General features: G+C 36.8%; 1 protein-coding gene across 2 annotated transcripts in view; it reads right to left on the bottom strand.

The window, feature by feature from the left end:
• Positions 1-1,968: 1,968 nt before the first annotated feature.
• The window catches only part of LOC126195819 (nidogen), a 342,884-nt gene continuing 319,526 nt past the window's right edge, over positions 1,969-25,326 (bottom strand). For both annotated transcript variants that reach the window (XM_049934458.1, XM_049934459.1), the window contains 6 exons: positions 24,891-25,001; positions 16,871-17,042; positions 16,476-16,651; positions 13,469-13,577; positions 5,538-5,656; positions 1,969-3,256 (listed from right to left, as the gene is read on the bottom strand). In XM_049934458.1, the coding sequence (XP_049790415.1) occupies positions 3,099-3,256; positions 5,538-5,656; positions 13,469-13,577; positions 16,476-16,651; positions 16,871-17,042; positions 24,891-25,001 (845 nt within the window). In that variant the 3' untranslated portion in view covers positions 1,969-3,098. The remainder of the gene's footprint in view (positions 3,257-5,537; positions 5,657-13,468; positions 13,578-16,475; positions 16,652-16,870; positions 17,043-24,890; positions 25,002-25,326) is intronic.

The raw sequence follows: 25,326 nt of genomic DNA, 5'->3' as shown, positions 1-25,326 counted from the left end.
AGTGGCACAAGGTGAAGTCTATAAAGGTGTTGTCGGTGGCAGCTGTAGTTGAACTTCAACCTGACAATGATCTTCACAAACTGTCTCATTACATATGCCACCTGAGTTGCATTTCAGTGTCTACTTTTCAGCGTATCATTGCACCTTTGGCAAATGCAGGCGGATTTGTTTGTACGAGGTGCCCTTGTGGAGATATTTGGTCTCGTAGACCTCGTCGTACACATTTTTGGCCAAGTCTCTAATTACCACAATGAGATCATCCACTGGGACACACTGCTGTTGTATGCCATTTTCTGTTGCATCCTTGGCCACCTGGTCAGCTTCCTCATTCCTCATAATCCCAGTATAGGCCTTGACCCACACAAATGATACCTACATACTGATGTTTTGCATCTTGTATACAGCAGTAGCTATTTGGTAATGGTAAGTAACAACTTGCATGGTAGAGAACGAGCTGTAAGTATTATGATGTGGGTAGTTGCTGTGGTCATGTCATATCTTATTACCAATTCACTGGCAATGAGTTCAGTTATGTAAATTGAAACCTATTTTGATAGATAGATAGTTCACTCTTTTTATTTTTAATATTACATAGGCACCAGCCGAAGGATTTCCTTGCATGTAGACCTGTCAGTATGTGCACACGCAGCACCTGGCCATTGTTAGAGAAGACTAAATTGCCGTTATTGATTACTGGGTTCTCAGTGTAATTCAGATTGTCTAGTGGTTGATATTTTTGTACTCTTGCTCGAAGCAGGGTAGCAGTCAAGTTCTTTGAATGATATTCTAGTACTTTCTTAGCACCGAAAATACCTCTACAAGTGGTAGTGTTGATTTATGTATCCAGTAACACAGTGTAAGCACTGCAAGGTTGCAAATTTTGTCTCTTCAGCATATCCCCCAAAGCATGATAGTTGTTTCAGAATAATTTTTCTGCTGGACTACTATCTACATAACAATAAAGGTGCTTCCATTATTTTGGCTAATAGTATGTTTGTCGGGGTGAATCAGAGAGTTCCTATGCATAGTCACAATGCTTAGTGCTTTGTATTAATGCCTGTCAAATATTTGCAGCAGCTGCCCAGTGGACATGCCATACAGCAGGATGGAATAATCTAGGTGAGGGCCCAGAAGTGCACAGTATGTATGTAGAGCTATTATGGGATCCATACCCCATGTGTCTCCCACTGTGACATGAACTACAGTCAAAGAATTTTGACACTTAGCTTTGATGTGAGCTATATGGCGGGACTGTTGAAGTTTATTGTTTAGATGAAAGCCTAGATATTTAACACATTCTTTAAAGGGAATCTGGAACTTCCTACTCGTACAGCTTCAATGGTTTTGAATCTGTGCCGTATGTATTTGACAGCTTAATTAGTAGGTGAAATTGTAAATGTGAATCTGTACTTTAGGTCAGAAGCTGGGACTTCAAAAGAGGTAACTGAGTACGTTCTGATCTCACTTAAACAAAATTATCATTTACTAGCAAACAGTGAAATTAATTAGGAATGGGAGAGGCAGACAGTACAAGTGGAATGGTGGCACACCATAGCTTACAATGTGCGTGTGCTATTAATTTATTACTGGGGAAGGACTGTTACGTACTGGCTGACAAATTTGTTAACATGCACCATCAAGGCTCTTCTTCTTCTTCTTCTTCTCTCTCTCTCTCTCTCTCTCTCTCTCTCTCTCTTCTTCTTCTTCTTCTTCTTCTTCTTCTTTTTTTTTTCCCCTCCACTTCTCTGCTTTATAAGGTCCCAGAATGCAAATTGCGAAGATATCCAAAATTGTAGTAGGTATGAGAAGCACACCTACTACCCGTTCTCATGGTGGCCAATGCTGGCTACATCTTGTTAGCCAGTATATAGGTTGTGCATGATCAGAATATTTTTCAAAGCTGTAAAATGTTAATTGTAAGCATAAAGAAAGGAAAGGGCATCAGTTTCATGAATTCAAACACACATATATACAAATCCATTTTATTTAAAAATAATTTAATTTTACGGCAATTTTTCAATAAGTTCAATAGTTACAAAAAATTATAATAAAATACTTTTTCACAACACCGGTGCTATGATGTAGTGCACATGTTACAATGTTTATTTGCCTGTTAGCAACATCCCAAATCTGCATAACTGCTAAGATGATTACTTAAAAAAATATTTTTATTACCTAGGAACATACTCTTAACACTGACAAATAAATTTTGTACTGCACCATCATCAATGGTTTTTAATCACTATTTCCGTAGCGTATTTTAAATCAACAGAATCATCTTAATCATCAAGCTGCTCTTCACATTAAGTAAAATATTGAACAATCAGTTGGGTGGCAAATCATTCTGGGATGATTCGCTGGTGGAGAACTTACATAGTTCAATAAGTCTTATACCTAACAGAATTTTTTATGTAACTTAGTACAAATGTTTAGCAGTTGCAGAAATGAGTAAATGAAGATATTAATCCACACATCTCAAGTTCTAAAATGTGCATATCAGAGTTAATAGAAAAAATGCATTATCTAAAATGACAAGGAAAAAAATGGTCGGCTGAACAGGAAACCACAGAAAATGTATGGGAAGAAATAGGACATAAAAAATTTCACAAAATTTATGTCCCATGAAATGACATGGGCTCATTACAGATGGGGGGATGAATGCATGGGTGAAAATTTTGAGAAGTATTTGGATAGAGATGAGAGGTGGATGAAAGTGAACACAGTGAGATGACATAAAAATTTCTTTTAAAATTAGAGCAACTTGCAGGTGAGAAAGTTGATGCTTGGGCAACAGCAAGGAGAAAGGTAAAACTATTCATTACAAAGAAACAATCTGTGGATTATAAGCACCAAGTGTGTCAGTTTCCAACTAAAGAGGTCACTTTTTAAGTTCTTGTACTGTCCATATTTTCATGTGACAGATGAAGTGAAACTGAAAACCACAAACTTGACACTTAATTAGGTAATGTTGACCTTGCTCTAAAACGGTTGACAAAAGAATTTTGTCAGCTATCTGGTAAGACTGTTTTAAGATATTGTTGTGAAAGTACAGTCACATTCTCTTGTGGCAGGTGGGAGCAGATTGTCACATTCCATCTTCAAAGTATGTCATTGCATTCAGCAGCTTCACCAGATCCTTCCTCGCCTGTCGCTGTAGTTCCGTAATCTGCACATGGGCAACTGCGTCCCCCTCTGCCATCTGGTAGGCATAAGCGACGCTCTCCACATTCAGCACCAGTTGCACATGAACTTGACGCTGTAACCAAGAGTTGCTTGGTTAATACAGATTTTAAAATTGTATTTAAAATGATGTGTGGAAAATTTCAGCTGCCACTAAGATTGTAGCAGATTTTGCATATACTGTGTATGAATTAATTTTATTATAGATCACAAATGACTCTTTTATGTGGTATTTGCTTTACTGAAAGGTATGCAGAAGTCTGCCATGGCAACAAGTGCATGTTTAAGTAAGAATTGTGAGTTTTCATATTTGTAAACAGAGCAGTACTACTTGCTAATATTGTGAAAAATACTGTGAAGTAAAAATGTAACAACCAAATAAAACTTTTGAAAAGCATTTTATGTTGAAACATGCATTTTAACGCAGTCATGACAGTATTCTCAGCTTAGATCCGTATGTACTTTGTGAGTGTAGAAGCTGTTTTACTTATGATCACATAGAATGAGGTGAGATGTTAATGTGAGGAACATATAAGGCATCAAGTTCCAGTTACTGTGAAAACAGGAGCTTTTGGCGAAACTATGTTTGGATATATGAAATCAAATGCACAAGTTCAAGTGAAGTGAAGAAATGGCTCTCTTGTGTATTGGATAACTACTGCTTTTATGCAAGGGAGGCCACTTTTCCTGCTGGAAAGAAGGGGAGGTTGCAGCATGCTGCCAGAGTAATGTGGAAGCAGGCACTGCAGTCAAAGAAACTTGCTAAGGGCATGCTGTGGAAAACTGTGTTAACTCCCTGCAGGATATTGCTTTACAGTCGAATCAAAAGGCAGATGCTGATGGCAATATAACTGGAAAACAAGCTGTGGCCAGTGAAACAAATTGTCAAGTCTCCTGTAGTCTGGAAACAGAAAGAAGACAGGAAGAAACAGGACATTGTTCTCTGGCCAGTGTCTATCTATTCCAGCAAGGTGATCTACCTACTTGAGGTGCCTGTGGAGTACATATTTTAGTAGATCACATGTTAATGTGAGGCCGCACATATCTCAAGTTATTTAAGTTTGGACACAAAAGACCAAAACATGGAAAACTGAAAACAAATTATATCATCATAACTATAACAATTTTGCCAAGTTCTCTTTGCCTTACCTTGCTATAGCTACGATTGTATTAGGTCAAGTATTTCACAGTTACATAGCATTGAAATGGGTATCAAGCAAATCTGATCTTTCCTTCATCAAATTTTCTGCTACTTATGATGATGGAAAATAATGGGTAGGACATAACTTAAATAATGAATGGAGTAAGTGGACGGGATATGAATGTCACACCAGTGAGTTCATCCTGCTGCAGGCAGGAGGAATTTAATGTGGCACACAATAATGTAGATGGGTGCATTGGGGAGGGTGAATTGGATAGAGGAACAGGTAGACTGCACAAATGAAGGTATGAGTGTAAAATAACTGAAGTGGGAAGCTTGGGGACAGGATGCAGCAGTGGTTGAGGGTAAGAGGATTGCATATTGAAGGTTATGTTATAAGGACAATTCTCATCTGCTTAGTTCAGAGAAGATTGTATTGGGGAAAAGATCCAGATATCATGAGCTGTGAAGCAACCATTAATCTCAAAATAGTTTTATCTCAACAGCATGTTCATCCACTGGTGGGTCAACTATGCTTTTGGCCAAAGCTTGGGAGTGACCATCCATCCTGGTGGACAGCTGATTGGTAGTCATGCACATGTAAAACACTGAGCAAAAGTTACAGCAGAGCTGGTGTATGATATGACTTTTATGTGGACAAGACTTCCAATCAGCAGTCCACTCAAATGAAAAGCCACTACCAAATTTTGACTACGATCATACTTGATCACGCAGTGACAGAATATGTTACTAAACACAATATGCTCAACTTCATTGATTATTTCACAACCTGTGCCACCTGGCTTGCCCCAAACCAGCTTCTCTGAGTTACTTAATAGAGAATTGTCCTCACTGCAAATTCTCTGATTTCAGCAATCCCTTCCCCATATGCTTCTCCACCCATGTCCCCATGCCCCGCCACTTCATTCATTCTACACACATGCTTGTTTCTGTAGTGTCTGTTTTCCTATTCCTTTGCCCTTCTCACCTTGCCAATACATTCCTCCACAGCTTCATGTTCCTCACACATCTCACCTTGCCTGTGCAAGGGCAGCACAATGACACCACATTTCGTATCCTGTCCGCTTGCTGCCTCTGCCTCCCTCCAAGCCATTTGCCATCCCCTCCCCCTTCCCACCCCTCTTCTCTCCTCTTGCCCATTCCATGTTGAACTATTACCTTTATGCCTCCCATTATTCACATTGTGGTTTCTTACCTCTAATGCATTCCTCTGGGACTGCTACAATATCATACAGCTTTCCACTGCCTCCAAGTGGAACTTCGAGTGATGGATTACGCTGTCCATATGGCCGCTGTGCACTCTCTATTTTATTTCTGGAAGGAAAAATAGGAATTTATAATAAAATTGTTTAATAATGTGGAGCAGTATTTTCACTGGATCTATGTAACAGAGTACTGTTGCTCATAATAATAATAATAATAATAATAATAATAATATCTGGAAAGATATTAAGCTCTGAAACCTAAAGTGACATTAGTTTTTCTTAATTATGATTTTGAACAACCTTTAAGATATGAATGTTATGTTTTTAAGACAGAGATATCAGTTGTTTTCCTCACATCATGTATTCTGCAAAAGTTGGTGTATTTCTTATTAGTAGGCTCATATCAGTTCATTGTTCCAGACTACTCAAGAACTAGTCGTCAGCCAAGAGGTATCCAGGCTATAGTTATGGCAGTCTACAGAACACAGTGACTGGTCAAACATTAAGGAACATCTCCCTTGTTCAAAACAATACCTAAAGCATATATTAGTCAAAATCGTTTATCGTAAGGTTCCTTACCTTACTTAGGCAATGGATCACAGCAGGTTGCTAATCTTGTTACAAAAGATATCATTTAGAACCAACAATAACAAACTCCCCAGCTAGACAACCATGAAGAAAAATATCACAAATTGGGAGAGTTAAGAAAACAGTTTAACTCTTGCCAAAAATTCTCTGTAGAGAAAACTGACAAGTGTTTTGACACACAAAACAACTCATCCAGCCAACATGAAACAGAAGTTGGAACTTGTGATTTTAATGGATAAAGCAAAAAGAACAGATATGTTACTGACATTTGTCGTAGTTTATGCAGATTAACACAGCTAAATGACAGGTAACAACTATTTAAGAGACAAAATAAACTTATGCTTTATTCGTACAACACATATTAATACATTTGACTACCAAATTATATTACACTGCCCCATCAACAAACACGGAACATGTACATTCCATAGAGTCTAATGCACTCTGCACATCATATCTTTTGCGCCACTATGCAAACTGGAAAATGTTTGTTCACATATCCCCAACAATATTCACATTCACAAACTTTAACATCCAAAGCTCATTTCAGTTAACGAACTGAATATAATAATACTACACATTTTCACAATGCCTGAACCTCATTTATATATATAATGTGCACATACACACCAAAAGTCCAATTTTTCCATTTCCTTTCCATTTCATCCACAAATTGTGTCTCTCTATTTATAAGGTTATAATTCCAATACATATTATCATCACCAGGCAAACTATTATCCACTTTGAGTGTGATACTTGTTCGGGACTGTAGTGATGAACTATGCTGTGAATGTGATATCAATAGTATTGTAACCAAACCTAAGACATTAAAATGTACACCAGGGACTACTTTAATGACTCGAACAGCATCAATATGTAGTTTCAACAGTAGGTAAGTGGAAAGTGACAAGGCACAACACAAAATCATTCCAACCACACAAATTTTTACAAACTTGTTTGCAATAGACAGCAGTGCTTCATCTTATATTCATTGGCAACAAATGCCAGGAGCAAACCCTCAGAAACAACCTGCAAAATGTCATATCACTTAGTACAATCGTGTAATAGGAATTCTGAAAGGTTGCCTGAAGATGAATTGAGGTTCAAAACGCATGGTGATATTTTGCACCTAATAATATTAGGACAACCCATAAATTAACCCCCCTTTTCATGTAACATGGGAAATAGTGGAGGAAATGAAGTAGTCATCTTACAGACTCTGGCAGGTCAGTGTGCTTAGAGGTGGGAGAGCCACAGTGCTTCTTGCTCATCAACAGCAACACCTTAAAATGAGTGATGAAATATAAAATCTTGTCCAACGTCAAATACTTTCTATATTATGTTTTTCTGTAGCAAAAAATTTCAAAGCTGCTGACATTCATTGGAAATTTTCTTCCGTATACAAGCTGAAATGTACCACCCCTTTATATAGTCACTTAATAAAGATATTCACATTCAGCTGCCTCCAACACTACCCACCACTGCCTCCAACAAATGAATCAGGTTGCCAGCCTCACTGTAAATCGCTCACCCATTGAGTCAATGGTTATTATCTAAATATGGATCATCAGACCACTCTAACTGTCTCAAAGATCCATGATCCATTTGTAGGATCATCAACCTGCAGAAATATGAGGAAAACACTAACTACTAAGACAAAGACTGTCACAAGTAAAGCTTTTGGCCAGTAAGACCTTCGTCAACAATAGACAAAAAAGAGAGAGAGAGAGATATAGTGTAGACAAATGCATTACTGGCTGAAAGCTTTATTTGTGACAGTCTTTTTGTTGTGCTTATCTGCAACTCAGCATCTCCACTATATGGTGAGTAGCAACTTTCCTTTTCATAATATTGTTCAATTGTTTGATTTTAACTACTAAGAAAGGCATGCAAACAGAAATTAAAAGTGAAGCTCCTTTATTTGTTTTTGGTAGCTCCCACATCCACCTGAAGCACATACCTATAGTACAATTAAAATTAGTTGATAGTTGACACTTTATGTGTTGGAGCCGGTTTCCTACAATCTGAGCACAGAGCATCACACTCAAACAATTCACCATTGCCAAACTGCCACATTCGGTCAGTACACTTCCAATTCCTTATCTGCCATTCATTATTGATGTTTTTGGATTCTGAATCATGGGTCTGGCACTTTTATTTTGTATTTCATCACACATGATAACCACAACGAAAACACCATACAAACACAACAATGCTAATAAAATAAACACATTTCATACACAGCACTAACCAAACACTAATGGATAGTTCTGCACAAGACGCAATTCAGTGTCACATATACAGTTATCATAATCAAAGATATCAGCTTAAACTAGATAAGGTTTGCATGACACAGTGTGAAGTCAAATTTTGAAGGTTGCAATTCATTGTTGCAACTGGGTCACTACAGTCATAAATATGATGACTTTGCACAGTGTTATGGTGTAGCACAATGGTTAGCATGTGACCTGTAGAAAGGCATAGGTTTGAATCTAGTCATGTACAGCAATATTTTTCTTTTTAATTTCTAAATGTAATCATAGGAGTTTTATTGTTATTTTTATTCAATTAACTGGTTTAAATAAAGTTTTTTTATTTCTAATTGTTTGCCGCACCATTTTCATCATTTTTTGACCTTTTTACTTGCTATATATATTTTTTTCTGTCATACTTTTTTCATTTCAAATCTGCCATTGTTGCCTATAATCTGCAATCAAGTGCTAATGATGACTGATCACTGGTGGTACCATGGCAGCTTGTGTTACCAATGTGAGGATAGTTTCAGAAAAAAAAGCAAACTGTAATTTCTCGCTATCAGTGATAGCGAGAAATTACAGTTTTCTTTCAGTGCTGAAAATGAATTTTTTTCTGTTGTGAGTATTCTCATAGAGATTAGCTTTAATTGTCATGAACAAAGCAATTGTGATTTTGGTTCTGTCACAGATTGCTGACCGCCATTTTCTCAGATACATTGCACATCACAAGGCTGTGATTAGCTTAGGATATGAGTTTACAATATGGGCTACAAAATCCATCATTTGTCACAGTTCACTCAATGGTCACTTTATTTAAAATCAGCTGTTGACAGATCATCTCACATTTCTGACATACCTTGCAGTGGCCGCTTCCTCTGGGTTACATATGAACAACATTTGTGAAGTGACCCACCTTGTTCGTGTGTCACTTATAACTGATTGGTAGCCAGCAGCTGCTGCGGCAACACTATAGTGCCAAGTGACAGATGTCAAGTATCAAGTAATTTTAATCAGACTATAGACTTAGTGACACCCTTAAAAATTCCTAGTCCACACTGAAAGCTATTTCCAGTGGTAGAAAAAATATCTGTTCTCCAGTCTTCTATGAAACAGAATTTCTTCCTCCCATCCTTTGGTCAGGAAAACGAATAACTATAAGTAATAGTTTATTTATGTACAAATTATGATGTGAACTGTTTTCCAACATGTGATATAAGTATAGCATACAAAAACAAAACTGTTTTAATCCAGATTAAATCCATCATCTGGAACAAATAAAATATATTACAGCAAGAAAAAAGGTGTTTGAATTTATAAGACAAATAGACTATAGTCAGTTCCCTGTGGCATTTCACCTTTTGCTGTGAAGATAGCACATCTCAGGTTTCTGCCACTCAATGAAGCTGGAACGTCCCAGCTCTTCCTTCACTTGCTGAATATAGCATCCACTGCAGTCATTACCATCCATCCTTGTGTCGCCCATACCAGACTAACTCCAACAACCCAAACATTCTGCATGCTACCAATCCTGACACATGTTTTGTCCTCATACAATTTTGATTAGTTATTTCACCGAAGTCCCTAGAACTGAACTCCATGGGTCACTTGGTTTCCATCTACCCTGCTTCCTTGCTAGGTCATCCCACACGATTTTCTGATACAGCTGTTGTCCAGACACAAATATTACTTAACAAAATGACAGCGAAACTTTGTTAAGAACTCGAATCCAAATGGCATTTACATATAGCCTCAGAGTTTCCAGAGGTGCTATGGTATCACATAGTATATTCTGATGATGCTCTTGTTCATTTGAAGAGTGAAACCAGAAAATAAAAAATACTAAGTGCAGTTTGTGAGTGTTTTCAGAAACTTAATTACCTTGCTTTTGCAATCACATGCATTTGGATCAAAGGGATCACCCTTCAAGTGTTCATTCCGAATGTTATTATTTGCTTATAAGATGTATTAATGCAATGAGAAGTATCATGTTTTGCAGTTATCATTATACAACTGTTAGTTAAATCTATTTAATTCCATACATCACTCTGGTTGATGCTCAGAAAGATTTAATCAAGTGGACGACTTGGTACCTTCCACTCATTAATATATTTTCAGTTTTGCAACTTTTCTTTGGTCAACTAAATAGTTACAACTTTACTTAGAAGGTGTAATCGCTGGTGCAAATGAACTCTGAATAAATTTTACTTAAAATTCTTCCATCCTGCTGATTACATTTAAAACAAACTGTTATGTTTCAAAATTCTTCCATCCTGCTGATTACATTTAAAACAAACTGTTATGTTTCAAAATTCTATTCTGTGATTTCAATCTGCCTTATCATCAGTCATCAGGATGAGAATCAATTGGGGCTGCCCTGGTGGTTATCCATCCACCATAAGGACAATGGACACTGTGTGCTCATGTCATTCGAAAAAAGACCAACCTCAATCTGATTAGGCACCCTTCAATTTTGTTACAAGTCCATTACTTCCTCTAATAGTGCTAGAAATTAATCATTCTCTTCCTTTATTAATCTTAAAAATTGACCTGTAAATATGTTTGATTATTTGTATGTTATGTCCTAATCCTTGTCAAATGAGTGTTTCAGTTGCTTGTATAATGCCACCATCATCACAGTCCTGTGCCAACAACTGTAATCATCACACTGAAATGTAACAATTATAACTCACATTCCAAGATTTGAACTGTAACACACAATTAAAATATGGAATTGTTAAATGAAGTTAAAATTGTTACCCCTAGATTTAAGGCCCCACTAAGACAAATTCACCCAGAATGAATTTTTTCAGGGAGAAGAGAGGAGGTGTACAATGTGACCCCAGGTCCCAAATGTAAGTAATTTTTATTATTTAAATTTTACAAAGAGGATGCCTTTCTTGTCCATTGCCTTTCTACTGATGCGACAACAATAGACTGTTTCATGCTGGAATATGCCAAACTGTCATCAGCAAAGCTACCTTGCCAATTAAATCACGTCGTAGGAGACCTTACTTGTGAGATTGAGGGCTCTCAGAGCAGTGACTGAAAAAGTCTGTCTTTTGTTCCAAGCCGCCATGTAGAGCAGGTGCTAAATGGCTTAGTTTCTTTACTTAGACATTTTACCTCCTTCTCTGAGATGGGCCTGGGGTTACTGGAATGATCTTCCCACATCCCCCTGGCAAACTTCACTATGTAATCCCTATAAGCAAATAAATCAATATGGTTCCATTTTATAAACTTGAGTACATATACTAATTACAAGCCCACACCACTTTCCAATCCTGACCACACCCCTGAGGGGTAACACCTAAATGCTCGTTCTTTGCAACTACTTCCTTGATGTAAGTGTAGTAACTTTGCTGACTGATGCTGTTATAATTATAGAATTACTGTGTCTAGGCATTACATAATCCATCAAATTTTACTTGCATTCTAGATGCTGAAGGCAGGTATCACTTTCTTTAGTTGATAACATTGATGTTGACTGATAGCTTCCTTCTTTTTGTAAGAAGAACGTTTTAGTTCTGCCCTCCCCTAGTGTTTTATTATGGTTTGATGTTTCTAATATGCACACAATCAAGATAATAGCTAAGGACATATTTTTGTAGACTGAATTAGAGCTGTCACCAATGTAACTGTACATCTAACTTCAAAATTACTCTTAACATATTTGTATCAGATGACTTTGTGTATTATGAAACACAGCTTTGAGCAGAATCAATATTAATGTTGTAATATGATACATTGCATTTTACTTTATTGGTTTCTGTATTTGATGAGCAAATAAAAGTGAGCTTTTCATACTAAAACATTGGTGACAAGCCAGCAGTAGAAAACTGCACTACATTTGAAGCAACTGGACCTCCTCCAGAAGCATCTGGGAGTGTTGTGCACCTAACTTCAGGTATAGTGGCTCTTACAGCTTCTCTTTCTTTTGTTGAAGGCATTCTGTTGATGCTCAAGAAAGATTTAATCAAGTAGATGGCTTAGCGACTTCTGCTCATTAGTATATTTTCAGTTTTGCAACTTTTCTTTGGTCATTTAAACAGTTATAAATTTATTTAAAGGATGTAATTGCTGGTGCTAATTAACTATTTACTATTGTTGAAAACACTACTTGTCTTTTTACTTCACCTGCCTATTTGCTTTTTTCCACCCATACTGCAGTTTACCATTATTTTTAGCTTGTTTAACAAGTTCATCCACCCATGTCTTACCTGCCTATTATCCTCCCTGCCTTTTTTAAGTTTTCGTGTGTTTAAAATTCACCTGATACAAAATCCATTTTTCACTCTCGTCCTGTCTTAAAGTTTCTGTTAACCTAGTGTCCTTGTTGCTTATGTTACTGATGTCTTTGTATGCTTCTTTCAATACATTAAGCATGCCATAATACACCTGTTACCATATTTATTTTAAGTGTTATATAAATTATTGTTCTACCAGGGATTCGTTATATTGATCAATTGAATAATTTTATTGTAGTGTTAATTATGTTCACATGCTAATTCTCAGTTCTGTTATTATTGTTCTTTATTTGTCACACACGTATCTGTAAACTGTGTGTCCAACAAATGACACCTAATGGCTAAGCCTCTCTGGTGAATTGTGCCGTGGCTGCAAGCATAGTATGCCAACACTGACCATGCTGTACAGGTCACACACAGTGTTTTGCTTCAGTTTTATTGTGTATTTTATTTTCTGATGCCAATCTTGGCAGAAATTTTGAAAATGTTTTTTATATTATTCTAACAGTTACGTTGCCCTACAATGATAATATTCTGTTTTTCAGGTTGTAGCTTTTCACACTTCATGCAGATGTTGTAGCTAATGGTGTAGTGCTTTCACTTATAACTATGTACACACTCTTCATGTGTCTTCAGAACTGATCTATAGATGATCATTACTGATAAAACTGGTTAAGAAACAAAATAAAAACTCTTGTGCACAAATACTATTGTAAATATTACAATTCCACACTGATTCATTTTGATCATCTAAACATCACAACTTACAGAAATAGAAGAAAAGCTGGAGTGAGTAACAGTCCAACTCTGAAAAAATATTGGTCAAATACTTACGTATTCCAGTCTGTCCAGTAGTAATTGTCTGGTGATATTGTAAGCCCAAAGGGGTAACTAGCATTGGCAACAATTGTTCTTTGTTGTGATGTTGAAATACCAATGCAAGCTGCAAGGAAAAACATCTCTAAATATTTTATACTGTAAAAAGAATGGAAAACAACAAGTAAATTCATTTAAGGAGTATGTTTTGACTATAAGTAATATACGGTTTGAAGAGGGATAACTCAGCTCAGAACATCTGCTGTGTTAGTAACATTTGGCAAGAGCGGCTTTTTAAAAAAGACTTAACTGTTGAGAGTTAGATATTTTTCTATTTTGTTGTTATATGTTGTGCAAGGTGTTTGTATATACGTTCCTCATTTTTTTTAAATAATGGTGTACTAATTACTCTTTGATCAGTCAGTTGATTCTTGCCCAAACATGATGTATATGAATGCACTGAACCTGAATGAGAATTTATGGGCTGAAGCAATAAATTGTGCAGTCTTCATGCTAAATCAAACTGGTAGACGTTCAGTAAGAGGGGAAAGTCCTGCTGTATTGTGGTTTGGAGGAAAAATAGAGTTTACTAAGTTGAGAACTTTTGGATGTGGCTATTATGTTCTGGTTGAGAATCACAAACAAAGAAATACTACAAAGAAATCAACAAAGGTAACCTCTGTCATATATATACGATTTGAATTTGCCTCATTACAGAATCTACCTACCTGATGAAAAAGACATCATTGCCTCTCATAATGTCATATTTGACAAAAGAATAGAAGATAAAGAAGCTATTGTATTCAGACTCTCAGAAGAAAAAAGAAGGATTATATTAAGTATCCAGAAGAAAACTATATATCTGATGACTTATTCTCTGATTTCTCTGAAGGTGGCAGTGTGTCATCTGATTACATAACACAAAATAGGATCTTGCCATCAAAACTACATGGCCAATGGCTTGTCAGATTTATAGATTACGAAATGGATCTTCAGCAATGCAGTAACAATGTGAACTTTGGCATGAGTTGTAGAGATTTCTATTTCAAATATCTTGTAAGAAAAAAAAGTGGTACAGAGAAAAACTGAAAACTTTGAGTTAAATAATGTAAAACATTTGACCCATCACTTGGTGCTGCGTAAAAAACAAGACAAAAATTATAAAGCCAGATAAGTTGCAAGATATTTTGTGCTCGAGGAATGATTGGACTATTCAGAAACTTTATTTCTGTAACACTTTATGAATAAATTACACTGCTTCTTAGTCTTTCAGCTACAAATAAAATGAAAACAACAACTTCTGATGTAAAGATAGCAATTCTATACAGTGACCTGCAAAAAGAGATCTACATTCTACATGAATCAACCTGATGGGATTCAACATGGTACAAACACATGTTGTAAGCTTAAGAAGAGTTTACATGACCCAAAACAAGCTCCAAAAATTTGGAATTATAAATTCCAGAATTGTCTGATGTCATCAGGATTTGTTAATTCTGGTGATGACCCTTGTATCTATAGTAATCAAGACAGAAGCATCATTATACCATTGCATGTTGATGATGGGCTAGTTATTGGAAGGAGGACAGATAGCAGTACTGCAGTTTTGAACAACCTGATATCTGATGATTTATTCTGTGATGTCTTGAAGACTTACATCATACTTGGGATGGACATTAAAACAAGTTCACAGGGAATTTTTGTAAAGCAATTTATGTATACAAAGAAAATATTAAGATAGTTCAACGATTTAAGACCAGTAGCTAAGTCTATGGAGCTTGGAAAAGTGACAGACGAAGAAAATCTTGTCAGTGATTAGCCTTTTGGAAGGACTGAATCCTACTAAGAAGCTGTATACACTGTACCCTCCAACAATATTTTATCTGGATATTAGTTTTGGTATTAATTACTTAAGCAGATTTTGTAATAAACCAATGTTTAGTCACTGGGAAGTGGTGAAAAGCATTTTTCAGTACCTAAAAGGAATTGAAGTGTGTTCTTTGATGGAGGCTCAATACTGCCTGCCTATGCTTATTCTGGCTATGGAGTTTATGTTTCAACTAGTTGCTGCACCAGTGGAGTTCCTGTCATGCAAGGAGGACTTACTGTCTGGTATACTTGAAAGCAATGTCTTGCGGCAACTTCAACAGCTGAAGCAGAATACTGAGCTGCTGTTTCTTTGATAGATGATATATAATGGATATGACACCTTGGACAAAACTTGGAATTTCAGGTTTGTATCAATCAACAAAGCTGTGTATTGACACTCAAGCTGCCATACATATATTGGAATGACTATCAAATTTAAACCTGGGAAGTTCTTGCTGACATACTGCTTAAACCACATACTTGTAAAGTGTTTGAAGATTTAGAATAAAAACAATTAAGGAAGAGTGTTAAGGGTTAATTATTTTTCTATGTTTTGTTGTGCAAGGTTTGTGTGTGTCTACTTCTTTTTTAAGTAATGCTATAGAAATTACTCTTTGTTCAGTCAGTTGTTTATTGTCTAAGTTTAGTATGTGAAAAAGTTATATTAAAGTGTACTGCTTAAGACATCACCAAATAATTACTTGTTGTTAAAACTAGGATTCATCTACTTTTCCAGGGCCATGAATTCTAAAGCTAAATGCTTACATTTTATTTCCTTTAGTTTCTGTCATGACTAATGCAAACTGTTGGTTACTTTATTATTTCTTTACAAGCTTGTGTGCAGACCTAGTGCCCTCCTCCACACATCCCACATCTTTCACCACCTTATTTCCCTTTTCACTTCTGAAGAAAGAAAGCCCCAATTCTCTGACCTTTCAATATAATATTTGTAGCTTATATAGGCAAAACAGTTTGAATAAAATAAACAATGAAGACAGGCTACACAAAAGTCATTCCATTTGAAACATGATTAGTTTCTACAGAGGAATAGAGAAAAAGAAAGAAGAGAAGACCAACACTGTACATTTTTCTTTTGGATGAAATGTTCAATCAGAAATAGTATTCCTTCAGTTAATTTGTCATGTGATCCACTCACCAATAGATTTTGTCCCTGCATCTGCCCAGCAGAGTTCATCATGCTCAAAATCAATAGCAAGAGAATTTGGTAATTGTACCGATGGCCCTTCCAAGAACGTCTGACGATCACTTCCATCCATATTGGCCCATTCAAGTTTTGGGGATGCTCGATTCCAATCAGACCAAAAAATTTTTCTGTTGATAAATACATTCAAAAAATACTTTAGCCACAGATTAAGAAGCTACAGGTATGAAAATAGCATACAGAAGTACAGTAGTAGTAACATGAAAGAGTTCACAAAATCTTCAGTCACAAGGAAACTGAAAACTGCCATGAATTCTATGTCTTTGTAAATTATATTAGGATAAAAATTTTATGACAAAAAACATCTATAATTTTTTACTAGTACTAACCCCCTGGATGGATGAGCAGCAATGCCACGAGGATTAACAAGGCCTTTTGAGACCAGGACTTTCCTGAGACCAGTATCCAAATTTGCTACTTCCACAGTATCTTTTGTAGAATCAGTCCAAAACATGTTACGAGACACCCAGTCTATACTGATGCCTTCTGGTGATTGGATATCTGTTTGAAATCCAATATATTAGCATGTTAAAGACATAATAACAATAATAATAATAATAATAATAATAATAATAATAATAATTTTCAGTATTTCACAATGAATCTAGAAAGATAAACAATTCCCTGAGGAAACAATTAAATGTGTTTATGAATCACTCACTGTCCACTATAAAATAAAAATACCTGAGTATCAGTACAGCCTAAAATTTAAAACTATTCCTTATGAATGGATAAAAAGTGGCAGATCAGCAGTGTCACATTAGAAAAACACGGACCTAACTCAGATGTTTTTTACACTTAAGATTTAGGCAACCTTGACTGAAAAACCTGGCTTCCTTTCATTTTAATCTACAGCAGCTCAAAACATGTATAGTATAGTAGTAACATTTATGTTATTGAATAATTTAGAGTTTGTAACTTAACATAGCATTTAATACTCTGATTTTGAATTTATTTATACTGTTTAAAGCTATTTTATTATAACATTGAGTTTGATAAAAGACAAACTGGTCGTAGGCATGTGCAAAGAAATATCCATTTTTTCATGTTGTTGTTGTGGTCTTCAGTCCTGAGACTGGTTTGATGCAGCTTTCCATGCTACTCTATCCTATGCAAGCTTCTTCATCTCCCAGTACTTACTTCAACCTACATCCTTCTGAATCTGCTTAGTGTATTCATCCTTTGGTCTCCCTCTACGATTTTTACCCTCCACACTGCCCTCCAATGCTAAATTTGTGATCCCTTGATGCCTCAGAACATGTCCTACCAACTGGTCCCTTCTTCTTGTCTTGTCAAGTTGTGCAACAAACTCCTCTTCTCCCCAATTCTATTCAATACCTCCTCATTAGTTATATGATATACCCATCTAATCTTCAGCATTATTCTGTATCTTTTCATAAAAATAGTTATTATTGATGCATATAGCTTTGAAGAACTGTAATTCAGAGGCTACTTGCATGACTAATTGCCAGAAGCAACCAGTCGGACCAAAGCAGTATCCATCCTATCACAGTGGCACCTGGTCACAAGCTGCAGGCCCGATGTGTCACACGGGCAGTGTCACCGGTCTGCAGACAGCATCAGCAATTGTTCTGTGCTGTATGATATGTTTAATCGAGCTACGCACGCAATGACCCTTATTTTGACAAAATAGTTCATGACTGAATGGCCGGATGTCAAAATCACTGTCCAACAGGCACAATATTTCGGCAAGCGGCCATGTTGTCATCATCAAGTGTGCCAATGGTGGCAATTTTGTCAGTTGCTGAAATATTGTGCCACTGGCCGCTATATCCAGTTGTGTGCCTGTGAACTGTTTCATCATGAAATATGCTGGGAGAAGCTGAAGAATTGTGACTCTGCTTTTGTTTTGGGACTGTCTGGTTTTCATTATTAATTTATGTTCTGTACCCAGCTAATGATTTTGGTGCTGTTATGGTTTATGTTTTCATTTCTGGAGCAGTCAGAAAAGTAATTAGGAGGACTTAAATCTATCGCATATTTAGTGATGCAATCACACTCTGTGCCAGTACTATGGATCTAAAGTTTTTGACAGCAACAGCTGTCACTGCAACAGCAGTAGCAGCACCAGAAACATCTAAAACTGCAACAGCAGCAACAACAAGAGCAGCAAGCTGGTATCCTGATGTTCTTGCATCAACAGCAAAAACGTTACTCAGTGGTTTAAGTGCACCTCTGTGTGTGGTCATGTGAGTCAGGAAGACAGTCCAACATGCACCACAGAAGCAGACTTCAGCTTCCATCATTTCTGCAGGTCAGCTAAATTCCACCACAGAAGGCTCAGTGATGGGTCATGCCTTACTGCCAAATGACATTTTCTCTCCTCAGAAAATTGTCACTTTTAGCTAACTACAAAACTGTCAAATGCATACAGACATTCTTAGTTGTAGGTTTGCCCGAAGCTGTTAACATTTTAAACTTAGATGCCCTTATAGCATTTGGTTCAAAAGCAATGCCATTTATTGATTTCAGTTACCTCTACGCTATGTATGAGCAGATTTTTCAAAGCATTTACACAACCACCAGTAGTGCCAATGTTATAAACAGCTCTTCAGGCCCTGTTGGTTTACAGGGTTTCATTAATTGTGCATAATTCACCAGTAATTATCAGCCAATTGGTGATGCCAGTAGTTTCCATTAACAGACCTAATGGATATACACATTTATGGTAATTTGAAAACAACTGTCAATGCCACATACTCAAATGAACTCATGCCTTACTTATGAACTCAATTCAGAATGTCAATGTTGCAAAACAAGCACTGTCTGGTAAATAAACTGGCGCAAACTTGTGGTTAAAAGAGTACATACTATTTTAATCATCCAAGGCTATAGACATCTGCAGCACCAACATCAACCTAATAGGCAGTAAGTATGAGGAAGGTCTGCTAAAGACAACTCACAAATTTCTGTCTCTAAGCACAAAGTCTGTGAAAGGAAAGCATGCAAGCATGATGCTGATCTTGGCTGTGGGTAAATAGTTCAGAGACACAATCAAAGAGATTCTCTGGAATGGCTGCTGAGATGATGCAAGAAAATAAAGACATAAGGAATGATGTTTTACATCAAGAATAGTTAGTATAACAGATTTTATTTGCAAATGAATACAGCTACATGTTTTTTTCTTATTGAGTTTCTGATTCAACATACATTGCCTGACAAAAAAGCGAAGCACCCAGAAGGGGAAGATTTATGGGCTTAGAGGGATTGTGATGTAATTTTGATGATTACAAAACTGATTCAAACTCACAAAGAACTTGGCAGTATGAGCCCATTTATCAGTATGATGTTGCACCCCCTCTGGCATGGATGCATGCACTGATATGGTTGGGAAGTGTGTCAAAGTTGGCATATTCTCTCCTGAGGCAATCTGGCCCACAATTGTTGTAATTAATCCTTGATATCCTGGATACCAGCACTGTGACTGAGTTGATATCTGAACTGGTCTCACACATGTTCTATTTGGACATGGGGATCTTGCTGGGCTTGGGTGTACTTCATCATCATGCAGACCGTTCATAGCGACATGTGGTATGTGTAGACATGCATTGTCCTGTAATGAAATGACACTGCAATACTGTCACATGATAGGTAACATAACAGGGTGTATACATGGACAAGGAAAAAAATTCCTGGATTTTTCCCGGATCTCCTGATTAAAAATAGATTTTCTCCCGGGTGAAAATACACTTTTTCCCTAGTAAGTGACAGTATACTTTCCGTCGAACTGTAAAACTTATCAATCCTTTGAATGGATATGGTCTTATACAGCAGTGTAGAATTTCTCGGTACTTTAGAAAACGAAACTCAGAGGAGACAAACACGTTTTGCAAATAACTTTGATGTGCAGCAACATGTACGCTGTTTATTTTTGTATTACGAAAGTATAAATTCGAATTCCACCAACAGGAAAAGTTAATGATTTAAGTTAATATACATACTGTTGCTACAAGAAAAACAAAGCTTTTGCATGTAATATTTGTCTCGAAGATTAATAAGCTGTAAGAGAAGCTAAGCTTTCACATATAATGTTGATCTGTTTAGTGCATGTTACACTTTAAGATACATCACACAAATACGCCAGTAAAATTTTTAATACCAACATAAATCTCTGATCTTCTGGGCTTGAAATTCTTCTAAATGGCTTGTCATCAAAGGGTTGATTTTTAAATGAGAGCAAACGCTCTGTGATTTAAGAAATTCATCGTACATTCTCGCACATAGTTCATCTTGCATAAAAGTAAATTTCCTTTGAAAATAACACTTTTTGAATCACAATTCGCAATATTTTCCCTCAACCTGTTAGAAATAGATTCATTTCAGCAATTTCCAGAGAGTGCCAGATAAGAGGCATCGCCACACTTGCACAACTATGGCGACATAGGAAGCCCGTATGTTCGTACATGTAAAACATTGAAAGATCTTACTTAAATTAGGTCTATGTCATAAAAGATACAAGACATCAGAAGATACAAGAGCATCAGAATTTTGTGAACCATACTAAAATGAGTAGTTCGCATTAAAGCACACATTTGTATGTCCAGATTCCCATTGACGTAGGCCTCGACTTGATATTAAGCTTTTCAGTGTGGTTTTCGGGACGTAAATTTTCTTGGAGTACCAGTGCTGTATTATCTCATGTTTGGTTCTTTATTATGGCATAATGCCATACGTGCTAAAAGATGAAAACATGCACCTGAATGCAGCGAACAGTTGAAACTAGTCAATAGTGTGGTATTAAACACTTTGTTTCAAATAAATTAATTGCCTCAGCAGGAAAGTTTAATAAAAGCCAAAATTCTTTAGAGACCGACAAGAATAACTTCATTGTTCCGCAAGGCGATTAATGCTTGACTGTCAGAAAGGTGGAAATAAAATAAAATCAGAAACTAGTAACATATTTTAGCCTTCTGTAATTATTTGAATGTATTTTAATTCACTCAATAGCTCCCAGCCACAGAAATCTGTCTTGTTTTCATTTGATGTGAGAGCAGTAAATGAAGAGGAAACAGAAAAATCACTAAATGTAAACATGGGTCACGTGAAGACTACCCACCCCTCCCACTAACTCAGACTGCTCTGCGCATCAGAACGTCAAAAATAAAAAAAATAATGACTTTTCAAAAATAAGTTCATTCTGTAGTGCACATCTTTCTGAAGAGTCATACATAAAACATATATCTTCGAGGAAATGTAAGATATGTTATTTGGTCTTAAGTGTGCCGAAGTGCAGTGCCATGCCTCAGCAGACAACATTCTTATACCGCACGTCAAAAAAAAAAAAAAAAAAAAAAAACGCATTTAATATTGGATGGGATTATTTGTAACCGGGAGAACAAGAACTCTTCAGAAAATCTGGACTCTTTATTGCCTATTAGGTAATAACTGGCTTTCTGTGTGACATAAAATTAAATATAGGATACCTAAAACCAGTAAAGACAAGAGACAGGCAAGACAGTACACATTTCTTCAATCCTTAGGTCCTAGTGATTTTTCTCTCTAATCTTGTTACAGCTTTGCTTGGCATGCCTTCCTTTCTGCAAAAGAACTATTACCTCATCAAAGTTTGTCAAACATTTTGCTACATGAAAAATCGAAATGTTGTTGTCTAACACTGAAAAAGCTGTTAATACAAACAGTACCCAAGACTGGTGTTGTTTCTAGATCTGATTACATCTATTTTGTCACTTCATGCTGGATAAAACAAAATAGGCCTTTCTAATATTGCAGAAATTGTAACACACACCAAATAAGCGAGACTGTTTTGGCAATAATGATCATTTTTATAGTACGACAATATAATTCATGAAGTACCAATATGAAATACCTATTTGGCCTACTACAATGAAGAAGTTTTATATTAGGAAATAGTTTCACATTTCATTCATACGCTCCAGTTTCTCATGTACGAGATCGAAAAGCGGTAGAACGAAATTTTTGTATAAATTTGGAATAGTCATATTCTTTTATAATTTGTGCGATCTCCCCGTTTCTTCTCCTTTCTCGTTCTAAGAAACAATCTTGTCATCACTAATTCTACAACTATTCCTACCACAGTCAAAACTCATTCTACAGTTACCTTTACTAACCATGCCACAATCACCGGTTTAGTTATCCAGCGATTATTCTCTAGTTAGGCATTATTACATGTTTGTACAATGCGTTTTCTGTGCTACTCCCAGAATGGAACTTAAGTGGCTGATAGATGAGGACTACAACTAGCCCTGTCTAGTGTAGTTATCTGGCCAAAAATTTTCTGTTCAAATTTCAATTTCTTGGATACACTGAGAAGACCTTCTTACCTGTTATTCCTGTTAGTCGTTTATTTCCACTCTGATAGTCTGAATCAATGGATTTTTGCCAGTAATTATGACAATGCTGAACATTTGCAAACCAAATCAACCACATAAACAAGCAGCAGTTGGCATCACCGGTTCGGCTTTATTCCTTTCAGCTCGTATAGCCCCATCCCATTTTGCCTGCAGTAAAGTTCATTTCTAGATGCGATGAGGATTACGCTGGCAGAGACATCACATATACTATGCATGCATTCAAAAATCAACTTATAATTCATTCAGAAATCAACTTATAATGTGTTCAAAAATGTCCAAGAAACAGTAGGGGTGTGTTTCAAAATCATATGAATAATCGATAGACCGACGTGCGCTGGATGCTAGGTGCTTTGTGAAACAAGGTTATTTTCCTCAAGAATATGAATTTGCCCCCTCCCCCTGAAATTGCCACCCAGCTCAGATACCCCGGTTTGTCCCCCAACCAGATCCAGGCCTGCTGCACACGCGTGAATCTGGCAGCTTGGGCGAGCCAGTAAAATTTTCCGGGTACCCCATGTCGCTGGTTGCTGCTACTGCTGCTTACACAGCCAGCAGCCACGTTTCAGTAGCCAGAAGTGGGAGAATGTATTACTCACACGCGGCTCAACTGCGCATGCGCATGAGCCCACTCGTAACTGCTTAAATGAATCTAATGTAAACAGTTGTTACGTCACACTCATCGGAGGCAATTTGTTGTTACGAAGCATTGCATAGTCTTCCTAAAGTCTTTTACATATTTTGCTGTTGGTAGACGCTTGTATGTGCACTGTGTTAGTGTTATTTTATATGGCACATTTCCTTTGAAATTTAAGTTTTATTTTCGTTTTTTCTCTCGTTCATGTTTTAATGCTGCAGTATTATTCTGCAGTCGCGGCATATAGTAATATCCTTTGTTAGAGTATCAGTCCTTACTGGTCAAAATTACAAAAATTTAACTGAAAACTAAAACAACAAAAAATTCCCAGAATTCTAAAAAATTCCCCGGTTTTTCCCGGTTTTCTGCCAGATGAAAAAATTCCCAGGTTTTCCCGGATCTCCCAGTTGTCCCGGGTCGTGTACACCCTGCATAATGATACAAAGTGTCTGTGATGTACCACTGTACCCTCAGAGTCACTACCAGCCATGATCTAAAGTCATAATCAATGGCTTCCCACACCGAGGTGCCAGGAGTAACATTACTATGCCTCTGTAAACGTTGGAGAATAGGACGTCTTCCCAGGTCAGCACGATACTCACTGATGGTGGTCATTTGGGGTAGTGCAGAAATGCATTTCATTGCTGAACACAATGTGATGCCATTCATCAGCAATCCATGTGTTGCAATCATGGCACTGCTCGAATCGAACTGTTTGTGTTGTGGTGTTAATCACAGCCTATGCATGGGACAATAATATCCTGGTCTGGATTATGCTAGTCTCTGACCAACAGTGCAGGAAGACACAGTGTTGCAGGGAGTCCATTCATTCCTTGTTCTTGTATGGCAAATGCAGATGCAGATGTGAAGGGCCTGAGATGTGCTTGGTGCACAATAAAGTGATTCTCCCTCTTGGTGATCAGACATGGTTGACCGTAACAACATTGATGACAAACATGCCTGCTGTCATGTCCCCATGTGGGTCAACATCAGGCCACTATTGCATCCGAATGCCCCACAAATCTGGATACTGCATGATTTGTCCAGCAGGCCAAATTGAGATCCCTTTCAAACTGTATCCAGTGCTTATAATGCTGTCTCACAAGCGTACACAGCATCTCCGTGTCTTTCACAGTGATCATTCAATATCTGATGTTGTTCATGTCCCTTATATACCCTACCAGGCCTGGTAATGGTACATGTCACAGAATTGCCACTCTAACTACTTACATACCAGCCAATGGTGTGTAAATGTAAAATGTTACACTGACATCCGAGGACGTCTTCTGGATGCTTCACCTTCTTTGTCATGGAGTGTACTTACAATACTGTCGAATAAATTAAAATAAACAAAAATCTTACCTGTGCTGATGAAAATAGTGCTATTGCTGCCATTATAGTTTGAGCTTTTGATTCTTTTCCCTGTTATGTCACTCCAGTACACACGGCCTTCTTCACAGTCAATGTCAATACCTAAGATTAAACAACAGAATTAAGGGCTGTAAAAATTTTCAAGTTTCAGGAAATTACTCACAGATTTAAACAATCTAGTGTCAGACTGTACTAAATGCTGGACAAACTAATTAATGCCTTCTTTTAAAATAAAATCATATTCACTGTTTCACTTACCATATATTGACTGTAGAACATTTATGATGGTACTCATAACTTTCCCCCAAAAAAGAACCAAAAAAGTTATAATCTATACTGTCATACAAATCATAGTTTATAAAATAGTTACTAAAAATCTCAAAAAGCTCCAGACCGATTTACTTCAAATTCTTGCAGGATACTTTAA

This window comes from Schistocerca nitens, chromosome 7 (assembly GCF_023898315.1).
Source record: "Schistocerca nitens isolate TAMUIC-IGC-003100 chromosome 7, iqSchNite1.1, whole genome shotgun sequence".
NCBI classification, from domain to species: Eukaryota; Metazoa; Arthropoda; class Insecta; order Orthoptera; family Acrididae; genus Schistocerca; species Schistocerca nitens.
The sequence above is the reverse complement of the archived record's forward strand: the minus strand, read 5'-3'. Positions and strand labels throughout refer to the sequence as shown.